Source organism: Amphiprion ocellaris, chromosome 4, assembly GCF_022539595.1.
Source record: "Amphiprion ocellaris isolate individual 3 ecotype Okinawa chromosome 4, ASM2253959v1, whole genome shotgun sequence".
NCBI lineage: Eukaryota > Metazoa > Chordata > Actinopteri > Pomacentridae > Amphiprion > Amphiprion ocellaris.
In genome coordinates this window covers 8,839,737-8,855,062 of record NC_072769.1, presented here as the reverse complement: position 1 = coordinate 8,855,062, position 15,326 = coordinate 8,839,737, and the positions used below count along the sequence as shown (strand labels likewise).

At 39.0% G+C, this 15,326-nt stretch overlaps 1 protein-coding gene across 6 annotated transcripts in view; it reads left to right on the top strand.

The window, feature by feature from the left end:
* Nucleotides 1–9,583, top strand: part of caly (calcyon neuron-specific vesicular protein) — a 41,759-nt gene extending 32,176 nt beyond the window's left edge. For 4 of the 6 annotated variants that reach the window (XM_055009876.1, XM_055009877.1, XM_055009874.1 and 1 more), the window contains 4 exons: nt 73–235; nt 809–928; nt 2,591–2,704; nt 5,277–9,583. In XM_055009876.1, coding sequence (XP_054865851.1) covers nt 107–235; nt 809–928; nt 2,591–2,704; nt 5,277–5,522 — 609 coding nt within the window. In that variant the 5' untranslated portion in view covers nt 73–106 and the 3' untranslated portion in view covers nt 5,523–9,583. Of the gene's footprint in view, nt 1–54; nt 236–808; nt 929–2,590; nt 2,705–5,276 lie in introns of all 6 variants that reach the window. The other 2 variants (XM_055009879.1, XM_055009878.1) reach the window with 2 other exon arrangements.
* Nucleotides 9,584–15,326: the final 5,743 nt, after the last annotated feature.

Sequence of the window (15,326 nt, the reverse complement as noted above, 5' to 3'; positions counted from 1 at the left end):
ACTGTCACATTTGTTTACAAAAACACACAGTCTGAGTCAGTCTGACCTGGGTAGTCTGTCCCCAATTTCTAGATCCATCTGGGAATTTTGAGGCAGCCAAGCAGCTATGGTGAAGCTGGGCAGCAATCTGTCAGATAAGCTGGAGAAGCAGCCGTCTGCGGATGATGGCTTTGATAATATTCCCCTCATCACACCCCTGGAGGTCAACCAGCTCCAACAGTCATTCACAGACAAAGTAAGTACGTCCTCCTACACCAGTCTTCCCAAATTAAAAACTGACCACAGCGAAACTATGCCTTACAGCACCACAGAAATACCCAGCAGATTACAAGTCACTTTAAAACATGCTGGACACACACCATTAAAACTCATGTGGATGCACTTACCTTCCTAACATAAGCAACACTGAGACCACTGTATTTACTTTTCCTTACCTTCCATCCCAGGTTAAAACCTTGGCATCAGGCCACATGATGCAAGCACTGCTTTGAATGCATAATGCCACAAGAAAGCCCTCAGAATCATTTTTTGATTGGATGATGCACTTATCAGCACAGGACATTTCACAGGCTGAGTAACTGGTGGTGAAACATTAACATAACAACATTCCCCAAATGTGTTTTTAGGGTATTGCTTGAAACTGGCAACAAATGACGCTGATGTATTTTTAGACATGCAAAGCAGTGTTTTGAGTGGAAACAGGATCACTGAACCTGTGCTGAACACCAGGGATCATCCATCAACTATAATGGATAATTAGGAATTCTTAGCTTTTTGTCACAGTGACAGCACATTGCCTCTGCTGCAGGTCATTGTGAAGACGTCAACACAGTACCAGCTGCAGCAGCAGAAGAAGAACAAGCTGTATGTTCCCAGCATCAAGAAGCTAAATATCAACTTCTACAGTGATGTTTCTGAGAAAGCCAAGGTAAGACAATGTGACGTCTGGAAATCTACACATATTCTTATTCTGGGATCAGTCTGGTGATAATGTGGTTTTTTTATGTACTTATTAGCAGCAAGAAAAATCCCAAACCAACAATAAACCTAGAAAATATGTAGTTCTAATGATTTTTGTGTGGTTCACCAAGAGCTCCATTTTCTCCCAGTAGCTTTGTGCCAGACCTCTGCACAGTGGCACTATAATGTATTTTGATTCATGGAGTATCATTAACACTATCCTGATGCAGGGCATGCTCCATTGAGTAATGCCTGAAGCTAAAAACCACAGTGCCCAGTTTTTTGATGAAATGGTGTTGTTTTTTTTTAAAGAAATTTTCTATCAGTCCAGTAGCATTCATTTGGTCAGTAGAAACCATAGATTGTATATAAAGATGGACAACATGTCATGTCTTCCTGCCAGTGTACAAATGTGACGCCAAAGTATTGCGGTACTGGGCGCTGCCATCTTGTGCTGGTCATTTTGTTTTGCCACCAGAATCTGCACATTAGGGAGGTAGTAATGAGGTCCCATCTCCTGCCAAGCCCAAATGTGAGCATACATCTCTTGAACTTCACAAAGCCCCAACGCTACAGTCTTGACTGTATTGGACTGTGTCTCTATGCCCATTTTGTTTTCTAGACAATAAATGATTAGTAGGTTCTAGCTGTCTTGCTTTCTGGCTACATTTAAACACATTTTCCCAATAGATTGGTGGTGGTCCTACCTTGCTAGCTATTTAATTCAATACCATCCACTTTTATTTAAATGGTGCTAATTGTGATCAGTTTATCAAATGGAACACTGACATCTAGCAGGACAGGTGTGAAGACAAGTGCATTGTCTGTGGCAATAAGAAGGCCATTGGTGACTTTCACTAGTTATATCATTACAATTAATTTGCTAAACTTAACTTACCAAAAAAGAATAACAAAAAACTGCAAATGTCCCCCAGATCCCTCAGAATATTAGTACAGCCTACAACAGAATCATTTTGTGGTTTGAAGCAGACAAGGATATATTACATGGTTACGGAAATGAACAATCCTTCAACATACAGTTTCTGAACATGTGTCTCTGAAACGACTTACTTTAGAGCAGCTGCCAATCATGACAACATAATTCCCCTTTACACAGCCTAAGACAGCCATTCAAAAATAAACTTACTGGCAAAAATGAACACTTGAACTTCTGTCAACATAAGAAATACTTCATTTGACAGAAACCATATTTACTAACATCTTTTTCTTTTTAGTTTGGTTCATGTCCCATCTACTAACATATAGGACGAACAGATTTATGACCTGTATTGCAGGTAGCCATCAGCACCTCTGAGGGGCTGTCCAAGCTCCCAGGAACTTTACAGGGCTGTGGTGATTTCGACAAAGAGGCCAAACTATGTTACTGCAGCCTTCCTGTTCTTCATGTGATCCAAACTTGGACTGAGGGCTGTAAACAGAGTTGAAAAATCAGGAAGTATTGAGTGACGGACTAATGCACTGTTGGTTTCAGCCTTTTTATGGATTGTGTTGATAATTAAAATATATTTCCTGCCTTATCATTAGAGTACAGATGATACCTGTTGCTGAAGTAGTGCGTATGTACCGTATATGTGTGTGTATTCATGTCTCTCTGTGTGTTATTTCTCAGATCACAGGTCTGATCCTCATTACTTTGGCTTTCTTGACCAGCCTGCTCCTTCTGCTCATGTATAAAACCATGTGGTACGATCAACTAACCTGCCCAGAGGGTTTCATCCTTAAGGTAGATGGATAAGTTCACATACAAAGTCTGAGCCATTCAAACACTTCGTAGCATTTGTGATTTTGCAGTTTTAGGGAGTCTTTTTTCTTTAATCCACACATAGAATTGTGTATAAATACCCATTTAGTCTATCAGGCTTGGATTTTCATCACCTGCTTAACTGACTTGCATTGCTTTCCTGAGAAGTTACCACAATGCTAACCATAACTATTACTACCTGATCCTTACTCTAACTATATCCAATGTTAAACCAAGTCTTCAACCTAAAATTTAAGGATTTACATTATGAAGACTTTCTTTTGGTCCCCAGAAGGGAGGTGAGTCCCAACAGTGTTACTTTGTAAACAGATTTGTGTCCCCACAACATGAGTAATGCAAGCACAAACATGCACACATGTATGCGTACGAATTTGAGTAATTTTGAGAAACACAGGAATGCTAAACATCTCAGCTGATCTATCATCTTATCTTCCTGCAGTACAGCAGAGACCAGTATAAGCAGCTCTTATTTAAGTCTCATAATTTGATTTTACAAACCCAAAGAGTCCTCACACAGTCTAAGCTGCAGCTCATCTGCTGCTGTGTTTCTCAGCACAACCTCACTTTGTCACTTTGGGAGGAGTCTGCAAAAGTAGGAGCCCAAACTCATTGTCTCTCAAAGACACCTTGGAGGCATCGTGCACCGAGGCAGAGCTGCCACGCATGTTTGTTAAAGAGTCTGTCTGCTCAAAAGAAAATGAGAGAGTGGGACAGAAAGAGAGAGAAGGGGGAGGAAAGAAAGGGAGTGACGAGGCCCGTTTTCTGGTCAGGCAGAGATTGGGATGCCCGCCTGTGAATCGGAGGGGTCTTTAATTAGGGCTGAGCGTGACTAAACTGTGATTAAAGGCTTAACAGTGAGGGGGGAAGCAAGGAAGGGAAGCAGGAGGAGGAGGAGGGGGGAGGACCTTCCGGCAAAGCTTTTGAAGTTTTTGCCGGTTACAGTTGCTTTTAGCATTTTTTTTTACTGCTAATGCGTTGTTGGAGACATAAAAAGAGGATGGAGGGTTGCGTAGCCGCTGCCAGGCTTTTCAGAGTCTCGACTCCTCGCTGTGACGGAAGGTCAGGTAGTGGATCCTCTGAAGGGAAAGACTTGTGAGGTCAGGGACACTTCAGTGTGTTCCTTCCAAGGCATAACATTAATAAGATCACGGTTTGATTTAATCCACCCACATTATCTCATACAAACATTCACTACCCTAAAAAACAAGTAAATGCAATTTTAGTGATGTGAAGGATGCTTTTTCCTTAAGTGAAGACTAAGTCCTGACAACTGTGTTGATAGTACAGATAGTGTAAATCTTTAACTCTGTATGTGAACTGCATTTTAACACCCCTGGTTGACAACATTTGCTATGCAGATTATTAAAGAAAAACTAGCATTTATTCTCACTGATAAAGCAGCAGGCCTTACATAAACATGAAAGTGTATGTTCTTAATATTTCTTCCCAATCTGGTACATCCTCATGTTTTTCTGACTCTGGATTATCCTTGTTAGCACCTTTTAATTTGAGCTTGAAAGTTTGACACTATAATCATAACTCCTCAACTTGTTAGTTTTGTAAGTAATCTAATATACTTGATCAATCACGTCAACACATCTAGACCCAATTTCAAAAACCTCTGCCCACAGTGTGCAAAGACAAGCAGAACCTGTGACTGTGGCTGCATGTTATAATATAATATAACATGTTATATTTCTTAGAGGTATTTTTGTACAAAATCATAAGACTTGTTAGCAAATAGAATTTTAAATGAGGCAACCCTGCAAAATATTACTCCTGATTGTGGAGTGATATAGAAATACTTTGACACTGATATAAATGAGAATAAATTAAACATTACTGTAGATAGAAACCTGAAACTTTTTACATTTTTGTGGATCTTTAATATTTTGACGGATGCGATTGTTTCTTAGAGTTTCAATTAATTTAGCCATGTTTTGTATATATTTTTGATGAAATGTCCAACTTGCATATTAAACATAGGCCTGTACATTCAGCTCCATTGATTGCACCGTCTAACTCACAAGTTGGACTGCAATGCTATGCAAATTTGTTAATTGTTGTAACTTAAAATATTCCTAAATTAATACAAAGAAGAAATCTACTGTTTGTTTTGACCCAGGATGGGCTTTGCTCCATGTTAATGTTAAAAAACGACTGCATTACAAATTGCATGAGTACATACCGCTGCTGCCCTCACAAAGTGCAGGCTCTTTTGTATAGTTTGCACACAACTGGCACTTCGTCATAGTAATGCACCTTAAACTTTGACCGTCACAGTCGACACCACAACATATATGATGTAATTGCGCAGAGCATTGTGGGTCAGAAAGGCCAGGAAAGCGTGTTGTTTACACTGCAAAATTCAACTGAATGTAGTAGGACGTCCGGGTATTTTAGGCATATTACATTTGTCTTCCTTTGTACTGGGACATACTCAATCTTTTTCTGGGATACTGAATAGTACAGTAGCGTGGATATTGTCACTAAAACTGAAACCAACAGAGCCGTTATGTTCCCGTCGTAACAGCAGAAGCACTGCAGCCCTGCAGCTCTGGAGATGTACTACACAGAGCAGCAGCAGCAGCAGGAGCCCGGCGTCCACAGCGGCACCAACACCGGGCTTTACGCCGCTCTCAGCCACCTCAACCAGGTCAAGAGGACTGAGCCTGAGCTGCCGTCGCCATGGTTACCAGTCATCAGCGCTCTGAAGGAGGCCGAGGTGGCCAAACAAGGCGGCGAGCCGCTTAAAGGAGCGCTGGAGGGAGAAAAGTGAAGGAGTGAATGGAAACGTGGGTGTTAGAGGAGAAAACGACAGTGGGGATGTAGTGTGTGTTTTGTTTCCATCTATGTGTGTGTGTATTTTAGATTTCTTTTTCTCCTCCCAGGCGACCCGTTGAATCACTTGTTAATACTGGTGCTTCAAAAGATCTGAATAACTACTGACAATTCAAATCAGTAATGTAAATGTGTGTGTGTGTGTGTGTGTGTGTGTGTGTGTGTGTGTGTGTGTGTGTGTGTGTGTGTGTGTGTGTGTGTGTGTGTGTGTGTGTGTGTGTGTGTGTGTGTGTGCGCGTGTGTGAGTTGTTGTGGTCGGAAGCAGAAATGTGTGTCACTTTTACAGTGTTACTGAGTCATGACTGAAGTCTGCCATCTGGATCCTGTGTGTGCTTGGTAAATACTGTACACTCTAAATACTTGCATACATATGAGCACATGTGTCCGGTATGCATGTCTGTATTAATGTGCAGTGTGTGTGCGCATACGCTGTATTAAAATGTGTGCTTGTCTGCATAAGGTGAGAGAAGAGAAACGAGGCGAAAACTCACAGTGAGAAGTGACGATAACAAGTTTTTAATGAGATGGCTGCTAGTTTTTCTCCTCATCACTTTGTTATCTTGCCGTCTCTTCATTTAGTCTTAGAGCAGAATTTATGAAATCATTATTGAATGTGCTCAGCGTTTAACTAGTAAGAAATTTCAGTTTTTCCCCATCTTACTGTCTCTTGACTCTAAATTTTCTGGGTTTTGTCAAGTTAAAGTCAGAGGAAAGTTAGTTTTTAAAGTATTAAAAGTCAAACACTACAATTTCCTAAAAATGTGGATTTTTTTAAACAATCAATGTGGGTTACTGTATTCAGAATTAATTACCAGAAAAGGTATAAAATCCATGTTCTATTAAATATATAACACTAAGGGGTCCCGATATTTTGTCAGTATGAGTGCTCATTTATGTTTCATTACATTGCAAGCTACTAACTTTAATTATTTACACAACTTGAGAACTTTAATTGTACTATTACAAACAAGCCAACTGTGAACACGAGCCAAGTAAGATCCATCCTAGTTGTTTTTTGCTGTCATTAATTCATTTTGTTATTTATGTAACTGTATGTATTCCGTAAAGCCCTTGTAAATGTACAGTATAATAATAACAGGGTTAACTCGTCATGATTCTTATCTGAATGTATGAAGTAGCTGCTCTCATCATGCAGTAGATAGAATTAGTGCTTATTCTGTACTACCTAAAAACTTCTATGGTGTTTACAGTTTTACATTGAGTATTTATTTGCACATTAGTTAATGTCTTTGAGTGGAAAGATTTTGTTTGCAGATCTTGGAAGTATGAAGAATTATTTTCAATTCTATTACAACTTTAAAGGGAGAAAAAAAATCATGTGAAGTTGAATTTCCAAAACAGACGGAAACGTGGCAAATAAATAATGAGACTAATGCTGTAATTTTATCGTATTTAATTCAGGCGGTTTGTAACTTTTGGGGGTGTATTTATGCTTCCCCACTGATTCATGTGTATGGTGTGTTTTGTCCATGTGCTCTGTGGTTAGACTTGTCAGCCACACCTCATATTATGTCTCACACAGACCGGATAAGTCTTGCAGTTTGTCTTAATTCGCTCATTTTGTCTGACCTGCTGTACCTTTTCTCCTCTTTTTTTGTGTGTTTTTCAAATGGCAATAATCTTATTTTGGAAAGAAACTCTTTATGTGAGTAAGATCAATGTGAGATCACAGCACAGCTTGTCCCTCCGGCTTCAGATGCCAAACACTGACATCAGGCCCATCTGCTCTGATGTCACTGACTCAACAGAAATAAATGAGTGGAGTGTTGAGCTCTCTCATTCACAACCAGCCCTGTTTGAATCTAATGACATGAATTAATGATTTGAAAGGACAGATGGAGTTTTGCTGTTTGGATTTAACTGAAACCATTCGTGAGGGCTGATGGTTAGTAGTTACTTTGCCGAGTAAGATTCAACACACAGAGCGTATGATCAACTAACAGAACATCACAGATTCACTCAATTATCAACCTTGAGGAGCACAATTACAACACATAAAATATGAAATAGTAGTTTATTATTATATAAGAGTCCTTTTAATGTGTTTCCAAGTTGGATGCAACATGATTTATGCTACAGTACACCATAATATAATTACACTCTCAGATTTCAGAGGGCAAATATTGTAGTTTTTACACAACATTGTCTTATTTGAATAATTACTTTGATTTTACAAATTGCTTATTACTTATAAATTACTTATTTTACAAATAAAACATTGTTAAATGTGATGCATTGTTATAGATTTAGTTATCTGACGTGTGAAAGTGTTAATATCTGCTCTACCTTGACACCCAAAAAGACTAAATACATCAGTAATAACTATCAAATACTTACTATCGTATATTCATCCATCCATTATATAGTCTGGGTTATCCTTTGCAGGATTGCCAGTGGTATATAGTGTATTACTACAGAATATTAAATACTGATAATATGTGAAAGTAGGTTAGACAAAATAATACCTGAGTAGGAAGCAAATCAGGGATGATCGGATAATTAATTGTAATAGAAAGCTCTTGATTAACTCAAAGCAATACAAATATTGATAAGTTAGTTAGATCTTGTGTTGACAGAAACTTCAGTAATGATTATCTACAGATATCTGTGAAGTCACATGCTGATCACTTTAATCATGGGTCTTTTCATGTTAAACACATATTCAGTACTGACTGTTTTTGTACCTTATACAACAAAGCTAAGTACTACAGAGGTTTTACAGTGAGTTTTTTTTACTTAAAAATTAACCAGATATTTAGTTATAGACAAATGCTGTAAGATAACTGAAAATGACCATCCCAGCAATGCAATGTTTACACCTAGCTTTATGTTAAAGTAAATTTAACACATTTTTAATGTAAAACACAAGATTTCCACCCTCCAAATCATAATTATTTATAGATTTTAATTACAAAATAGAATAGTATATATTTATAAATATGTTTACAGTATTAAACTTGAATTTAACAATTTCATATAATAAAAAGGAAATATTTGAGAAATTCTCATCAACTTTATGAAAGTATTTTTAAAAATATCTTTAGATGATTTTTTTCTGTAAAAATTTTTTATCTAGTTTCCATAGTTATTCACAGTTGCAGGTTTTTGGTGTTATTTTACGTGAGACATGCAAATTTGACGTTCGTTTTCTATATTTCAGTATTTTTTTTCCTGTATTTCAAACATGCACACAAAAAAATCTGTAAAATAAAACAGAAAAATTCTGTTAATTTACAGTTTGTTTGTTTGACATTGCAGTTTCTGATTTGTCCCTCAGGGATACTGTAGTAACTTTTAAGTGACAAGTTCCAGTTCTGTTTAGTGATACATTTTACTTTGGATCCTCATCGCACATTTACCGAAAAAAACTTACATGCTTTTACTGAAGTAAAATCTTTAAGGCAGAAACGCTCCATGTAATTAAGTATTTCAACAATCTTGTACAACCACTTTTACCTAAGTGAAGGATCTGATTGCATCTCCCACCAGTCAAGGAAGTCAACGCACAGCTTTTTGTAGAACATTTGTGATTCTGATTTTGTCCCTTGTCTAAAAAAAGATCCAATCCTGAATTATGCTGTCTTGCTCAAAGATGCTCAGTATGCATAGAATTCAAAATGTGATTCCTTCCATCTCCTCAAACTCTAGTTTAGCAATTCAAAGCCAAGCCACATCCTCTGCTTCGCTCTCTGCTGGTTTCACTGCTGTGAGCCTGTCTGCATCTCATTTACACTCACATATTTTCACACCATCGCCGTAAACCCAGGGATGTGTGGCTTGAAACTTTTGTATGCGTGTGTCTGTGTGTGTGTGTGTGTGTCACTATGAAATCATTAACCTAAAGTTATGTGTGCATTTGCTAAAGTTTATGCCTTTCTTGTGTCTGCTAGAGTGTGTTTTTATGCCTTGATGTGTGTGTTTGTATGTGTGTGTGTGAGCCCATGCTTAGCCTGTTAATTAAATCTACATTACACCCTGTTTAGCCTTTAGGGGTTTTTTTTCTCCCCCCACCGTTACTGGGTGACATACTTTGGATGCTGTTGGCCCAGGGCATGGAATTAAATAAAGTGCTAAAAAATATTTATTAGGGCATTTACAGATCCCATGCTTGGTCAAGGCATAGCATGTTGTGCCAAAAAGGCTTAGATTCAGGGCCGGAGGAAAATCACGTAAAATCAGCCGAGTAGTCACGTAAAGGCCGCCAAGCCCATTTTCTTGCTTTATAGCATCAACAGATCTGAACAGTAAAATAGCAGGTTGGCTTTTTAATTTGTTCTGACCGTTCGGAGTCCCCCCTTTCCTCCCCCCCAGCATCCCCCCTGAAGATTGTGAGGGAGGCCGAGCCAAGAGTCATTTGGCCAAAAGCATCCCAGCAGAATTCCTCTGAGCCCTGATGTCACTCAAACGTTAGAGGGAAGGAGGGAGGTTTCACGGTGATGTAAGTACTGTACTCTTCTTTTCCTGTTTGCTGTGCATCCCCAGCTGCAGCGTGACACAAAATATAATAAAAAGATAGGTGGGTGTGGATTGCAGAAATAGAGAGCACATCCAGAAGTAGTGAACATTTTGGGGCTAAGTAAAACATAAGATATAGATGAAATGGTTAATGTCATGTCTGTAAAGCAAATACGAAGCAACAGCAGAATAAAGATTAATAAGAATAAGAATATGGTCTCTAAACTTGTCTTAGAGGTGATTTTAGCTGTCTGCAGTACAGCAATACGTAAATACAAACTTTTTATTTTTTTGTTTGCTTTGTTCCTGTACAAAATTTTATTTGCCATTGTCAATATCACTGAAACCAAGTGAAATGTTTGATTAAAATGCCAGGTTTTGCCTATTTGAATATTTCATAGGATATTACATTATTCGTTTGCAGTTTTCAGGTGTGTAAATCGCAAGTATGAAGCTGAAACTGGTTTGTTTGCGTGTCTCTAAATTTCTCTCATTATACTTAAAAAAAAAAGTACCTTCTCTACTAGCGACATAATTTCTTTCCTCTGTCCATTATTGATCATGTATAGGTACAACTGAAGTAAGAATATGTAAGATTGTTGTTGATTTCAGATGTCAGTATCAATTAAGGGCATGAAGGAGTTTTACTAAACTAAGATGAATGTTTTTATCAATTTTAATTTTGTTAAAAAAAAACAAAATGAAATATTATTTCCTGACTGGCTATTATTGCTCCGAACACACACATAATCAATCATGTGATCAGTTGAGAGTGGCTCTCACACTTTACTTTGACACCTTGTTGCAAACAGAAGTAAGTCTTTTGAGAAATGTCTTATTGCTGCCACTCAGCAGTGAACTTTTTCACTCCTAATTTGGCACTTAGAGCTTTTCTAAGCGCAATTCCTCAAAGTTTGATGACTTGGAAGAGAGGAAATATGGACGACAAAACAAGACAGGAGAGAAATGGAACAAGAAACAGAAGGAGGAGGGGGAAAAATATGAACAAGAGAGAAAGAGCAGACGAGAGGCGGCCGGGCCTGGGAAGTGAAGGTGGGGGGTGAGCAGAAGAAGAGGAGGCGGTGGAGGCCAAGAGGCATGGAGGAGGCAGCAGCGGTGGAGGAGGAGGAGGAGGGTGAATCCAAGCTGACCCCTGTGTCTGTGTGTGTTGTTGTGTGTCTCAGTGGGTTTCCTCTGCCCTGGCGCCAGCTGGAAATGCCTCCACTAAGCAGAGGCAGTGCACACATCATCCTCCATTCACCCCCATTCAGTCCCCTTTGATGAGAGTAACACTATACATGCTCAGCAAGCCTCACAGATCCTATCAAGCTGCTGTTTAAAGGCCATGCGCTCGAAGCGGGGCCGCCGATCATAACTTATAGCGGCACTGTCATCCACTTCTGTCGCTCCGCAGAGCAAATAAAAGCAAGGACAACTGAGGAGGTTTTGTAATTGGAGTGATGTAGCTCCAGTGGTGGAGGTTTTATGAGGCATGCTGCCACCTAGCAGTCATCTCTTGTTGATGCACGGATAAATGTTGTCTCCTGTCTGATCGTTTTGGACCACTACTTTCATAAGCATAATTCAACCGGATTAAATTTTCTCAAAAGCCTTAAAACTACTTAAACCTCAAGACATGATGTTCTTCTTTTTTCAACTTTACAACGGTAATTATACCTTGTTAACCATAACCCGAATACCTGCTATCAGATTAGACACAGTTGCTTTTTAAAGTTGATCCTCATGATGGTCTTTTTACAATGACTCAACAGCCATGAAATTAGTCATTAGTTTGTTATCCTGCCGTGATGTTGCCCTCATGCAACAAAAGCCCTCGCCAGTAAACAATTATCCGACCGACATGGCGAGGTAAAGGCCCAAAGCTGCAGCCCAGACATGCCGTGAGGAAGAAAAACAACCGGCTTTGCTTAGCTTAGCTTTAGTTTGCTTTGTTCTGGCCATTACGAAGCCGAAATATTGTCATTACTCATAGACCAAATCATTTTACGACATCCTGCAATTAAACTTTAAGCTGAAAGGTTAATGAGACAAATGAAGTTTGAATGCTGAGAGTTGGTTTCTATTAGTGATGGCATTGCAGAGAAAAGTGCAATGTTGCATGCTTTGCACACTCACACTCACTCACACACACACACACACTCATGCAAACACAAACAGAGAACAGACTGGTTTGATTTAGGTTTTGTGGTCCCCTCCTGGTGTAGCCTCAGACAGGCAGAACGGACCGGAGTGCAGTGAACTCAGGTTCAGCCTGAACCTGGCTGTCTCTGCAAAGCTTCAAGCTGAAACCCTCCAAATTGGGTTTAATCTGTGTTTTGCTTTGCCAATTATCGACCCACAGAGCTGCATGGCAAATGGGGATGAATGAGCTTTAGATGGGCCTGGTTGAGAGGAAGGTCACAGCGTGATTAATAGAGATCAGTTGAATCCATGACTCGGCCGACTAAGGCTTAGCTTAGGATGAGCTATCAGCAAGTGAACATGTACAGGACAAACACAGAGTGTGATGCAGCAGAAATGCAGTTGGATTGTTTGGGAAAGTGTGTTCACCGTGTGCTAAATTTGTTTTACAATCACCATGCCTCCTAAATGTATCCAGACGAGAGATCTGGTTTCTCTGTCATACAACACCAGAGCTGTGGTATCAGTAGCTTTGTTAAGATTAATATGTCTGTAAGTTTGCGGTTCATTATTACTCCATGTTCAGAGCACAGTGTTGCCAAATGAAATGTCATTGTTACAACTTTGTGTTTTGCTTTAGATATTTAACTATTACATTCAGATTATTTTCCCTCCTAAATTTTGCCTAAAGCTGTATTCCACTGATTTAACACATGGAAATCAGTTCATCCAGCCTTTAAAAATCACCTCATTTTCAGTTCAGGACATAAAATGTTTTCAGCAGAAAGCTTGTATTACAAACTTCAGGTGTGGAGTTTGAGGATAGAGCCAAACTGCAGCAATCCAACGCGCTAAAGCATCCGTGGAAAAGTTGAATGTATGCAGAGTCAACAATCTGTCTGATCCTTGTAGTAGCACCTCCTCTGTGTCTGCACGTCACCGGTTTTGATGTTTCTACGTCGTCTGGTCTTTGTTTTCTGTTTGTTCCTCAACAACGGTCAACTGCTGTGACCCCAGAAAAACTACTTTAAAGTCTGTTTTTCATAGTCTGCATTCCCAGAATCATAGAAGGAAAAATGCAGCTCTTCTTCGGCCAATTCACTTTAACTAAAACATCGATCTATTTTTTTTTAAAGGTAGCATATTTTGCAGCTTTGCATCAAATTAATGAAAGTCTCACATGTCCCCAGAATGCGTCTTTCAATTTTTTGACTTCAAGCACTGCAGAGATGATTCATTTTTACGTTGATTATATAACCCTTAAATTTAATCCTCTTCTAAACAGGCTGTTTAGGTCTCTTTTGCTATAAAATGCAGACGAGCAGCTGTAGTCCACGCCCCTTTCAGGAAAAAGACTGTCTGTGACTGACAGCTCAGAACAATAGAGTTAAAAGCAGCTTAACTTTTTCTTAATCATTTTACATGGAAATATTGCTGAATTCAGACACCACAGTTGTGTTTAACTTGTGTTTTTGGAGTTTGTGAGGTGACATTGCAATTATTAAATCAGTACTTGGAAGTGACTTCTGGTGAATATGTCATCGTAATGGGCTTTCAGTCAAAATTTCATACTTGTTGCATTGTCTAACAACAGAGATAGTAAAGTATGTAAATAAGGAACAGCTTTGTTGGGGATTCGGCTGTATTAAAACACAGCATATATGAGCATAGAGAGCAGGAGAGAAGCAAATGCATGTAAACAGAAGCTGAGTTTAGGTTGCACTGAAGCACAAAAAGGGCCAAAAAAAACACAACAACCCACACAGTCCTTGTTTACTGGTTTCCAATTGATGTTTAAATTTCCACAGGCTCTGAATGTCTTTCAGCTTTACAGTTTCCACAGAAATTTGACCTTTGGACATACATTAAAGCTAATGGTTAGCCACATTAGCCACACAACACTCCAGCACTAAGGGTTTCCTTAACGTTGTGGGGACACTCAATCGAAAATAAACATAATCCTTATCTTCAGTTCCCAGATGCTGTGAGTGCATGAAGACTCTAGTGTTCACTCATGCAGCCAACAGCACAGCATTTGATGAACTTTACTCATAGCTGGAGACATTTTAGAGTCAATGGATGCAGCTCCAGAAAGTAAATGAATCTGATGAACTGTCAGGCAGCTGTTTATTGTGAATGGAAGCAGCAGCATGCGAGGAGACAGGATTCATCGACTGGTTCCTTGGTTGGAACGTAGCAGCTCAGTAAAATTCTCACTGACCTGTGAACCTGAGAGGCTAACTATTTGTGTGGGGGGCTTGAAGAGTGGCTCAAATAAATGCCTTCATATCTTAACAACTTTTACTCTACACATCCAAGTTTATAACAACCAGAAAAAGCAATAAAAATGGATTTTCACCATATGGGTCTTTTAATTGATTAATGGTCTCTCATGTAGGAAAATACTAAAAATGTCCTTATTCTTCTAAACCCAAGTGATGTCTGGAATTGTTATTGTGTTGCGTCATAGGAAATGTACGCAACAGTGTTTTGGAGCTCAACTCAAACTAAGAACAAAGTTGATCAGTCTTTTATTAAAAGTCGTGAATCCCAAAAATTTGGGGACTTTCCCTTTCCAATAACTAGACAAGACATTACTTATGTTTTGTAAATTGAATTACGAATGATTGTTTTCTTTGTTGATTCATCTTGAGATCATTTCTGATCTGTCTAAGGCTGAATCATAGAGACAAGTCAGTTAATTACATTCATTTCACATAACTGACGAATTCATTTCAGCTCACTAGCTTGCATTTCTTGAACAGATTTTTTTCTGTTTGTGACAAACCAGCAAGAAAACGCTTGTATGTCTGTGTTTTGCTGTTGTTAGGGTATTTCTGTCTGTGCCTTTGGGAGCCTTTTTATTCCAGGATGTTGTCGCTGACCTTCCTCTCTCTCCCTCTGGGTGTCTTCATCGCTCTAGTCTCTCTCAGCTGGTGTCCATGTTGACACACAAAGCATATCTGGGATTCCTTCATTTAATTAAAGAAACACAATGTTCATATTGAACTACTTATTACTCTTCGCTGCACCAGAACGCTCAGTGTTGATTCTCTTCTGTTTCTCTTTTACAGTCCATGAAACAGTTCATAAAGCAGGAAGTGTGTTTCTCCACATTTGCTGA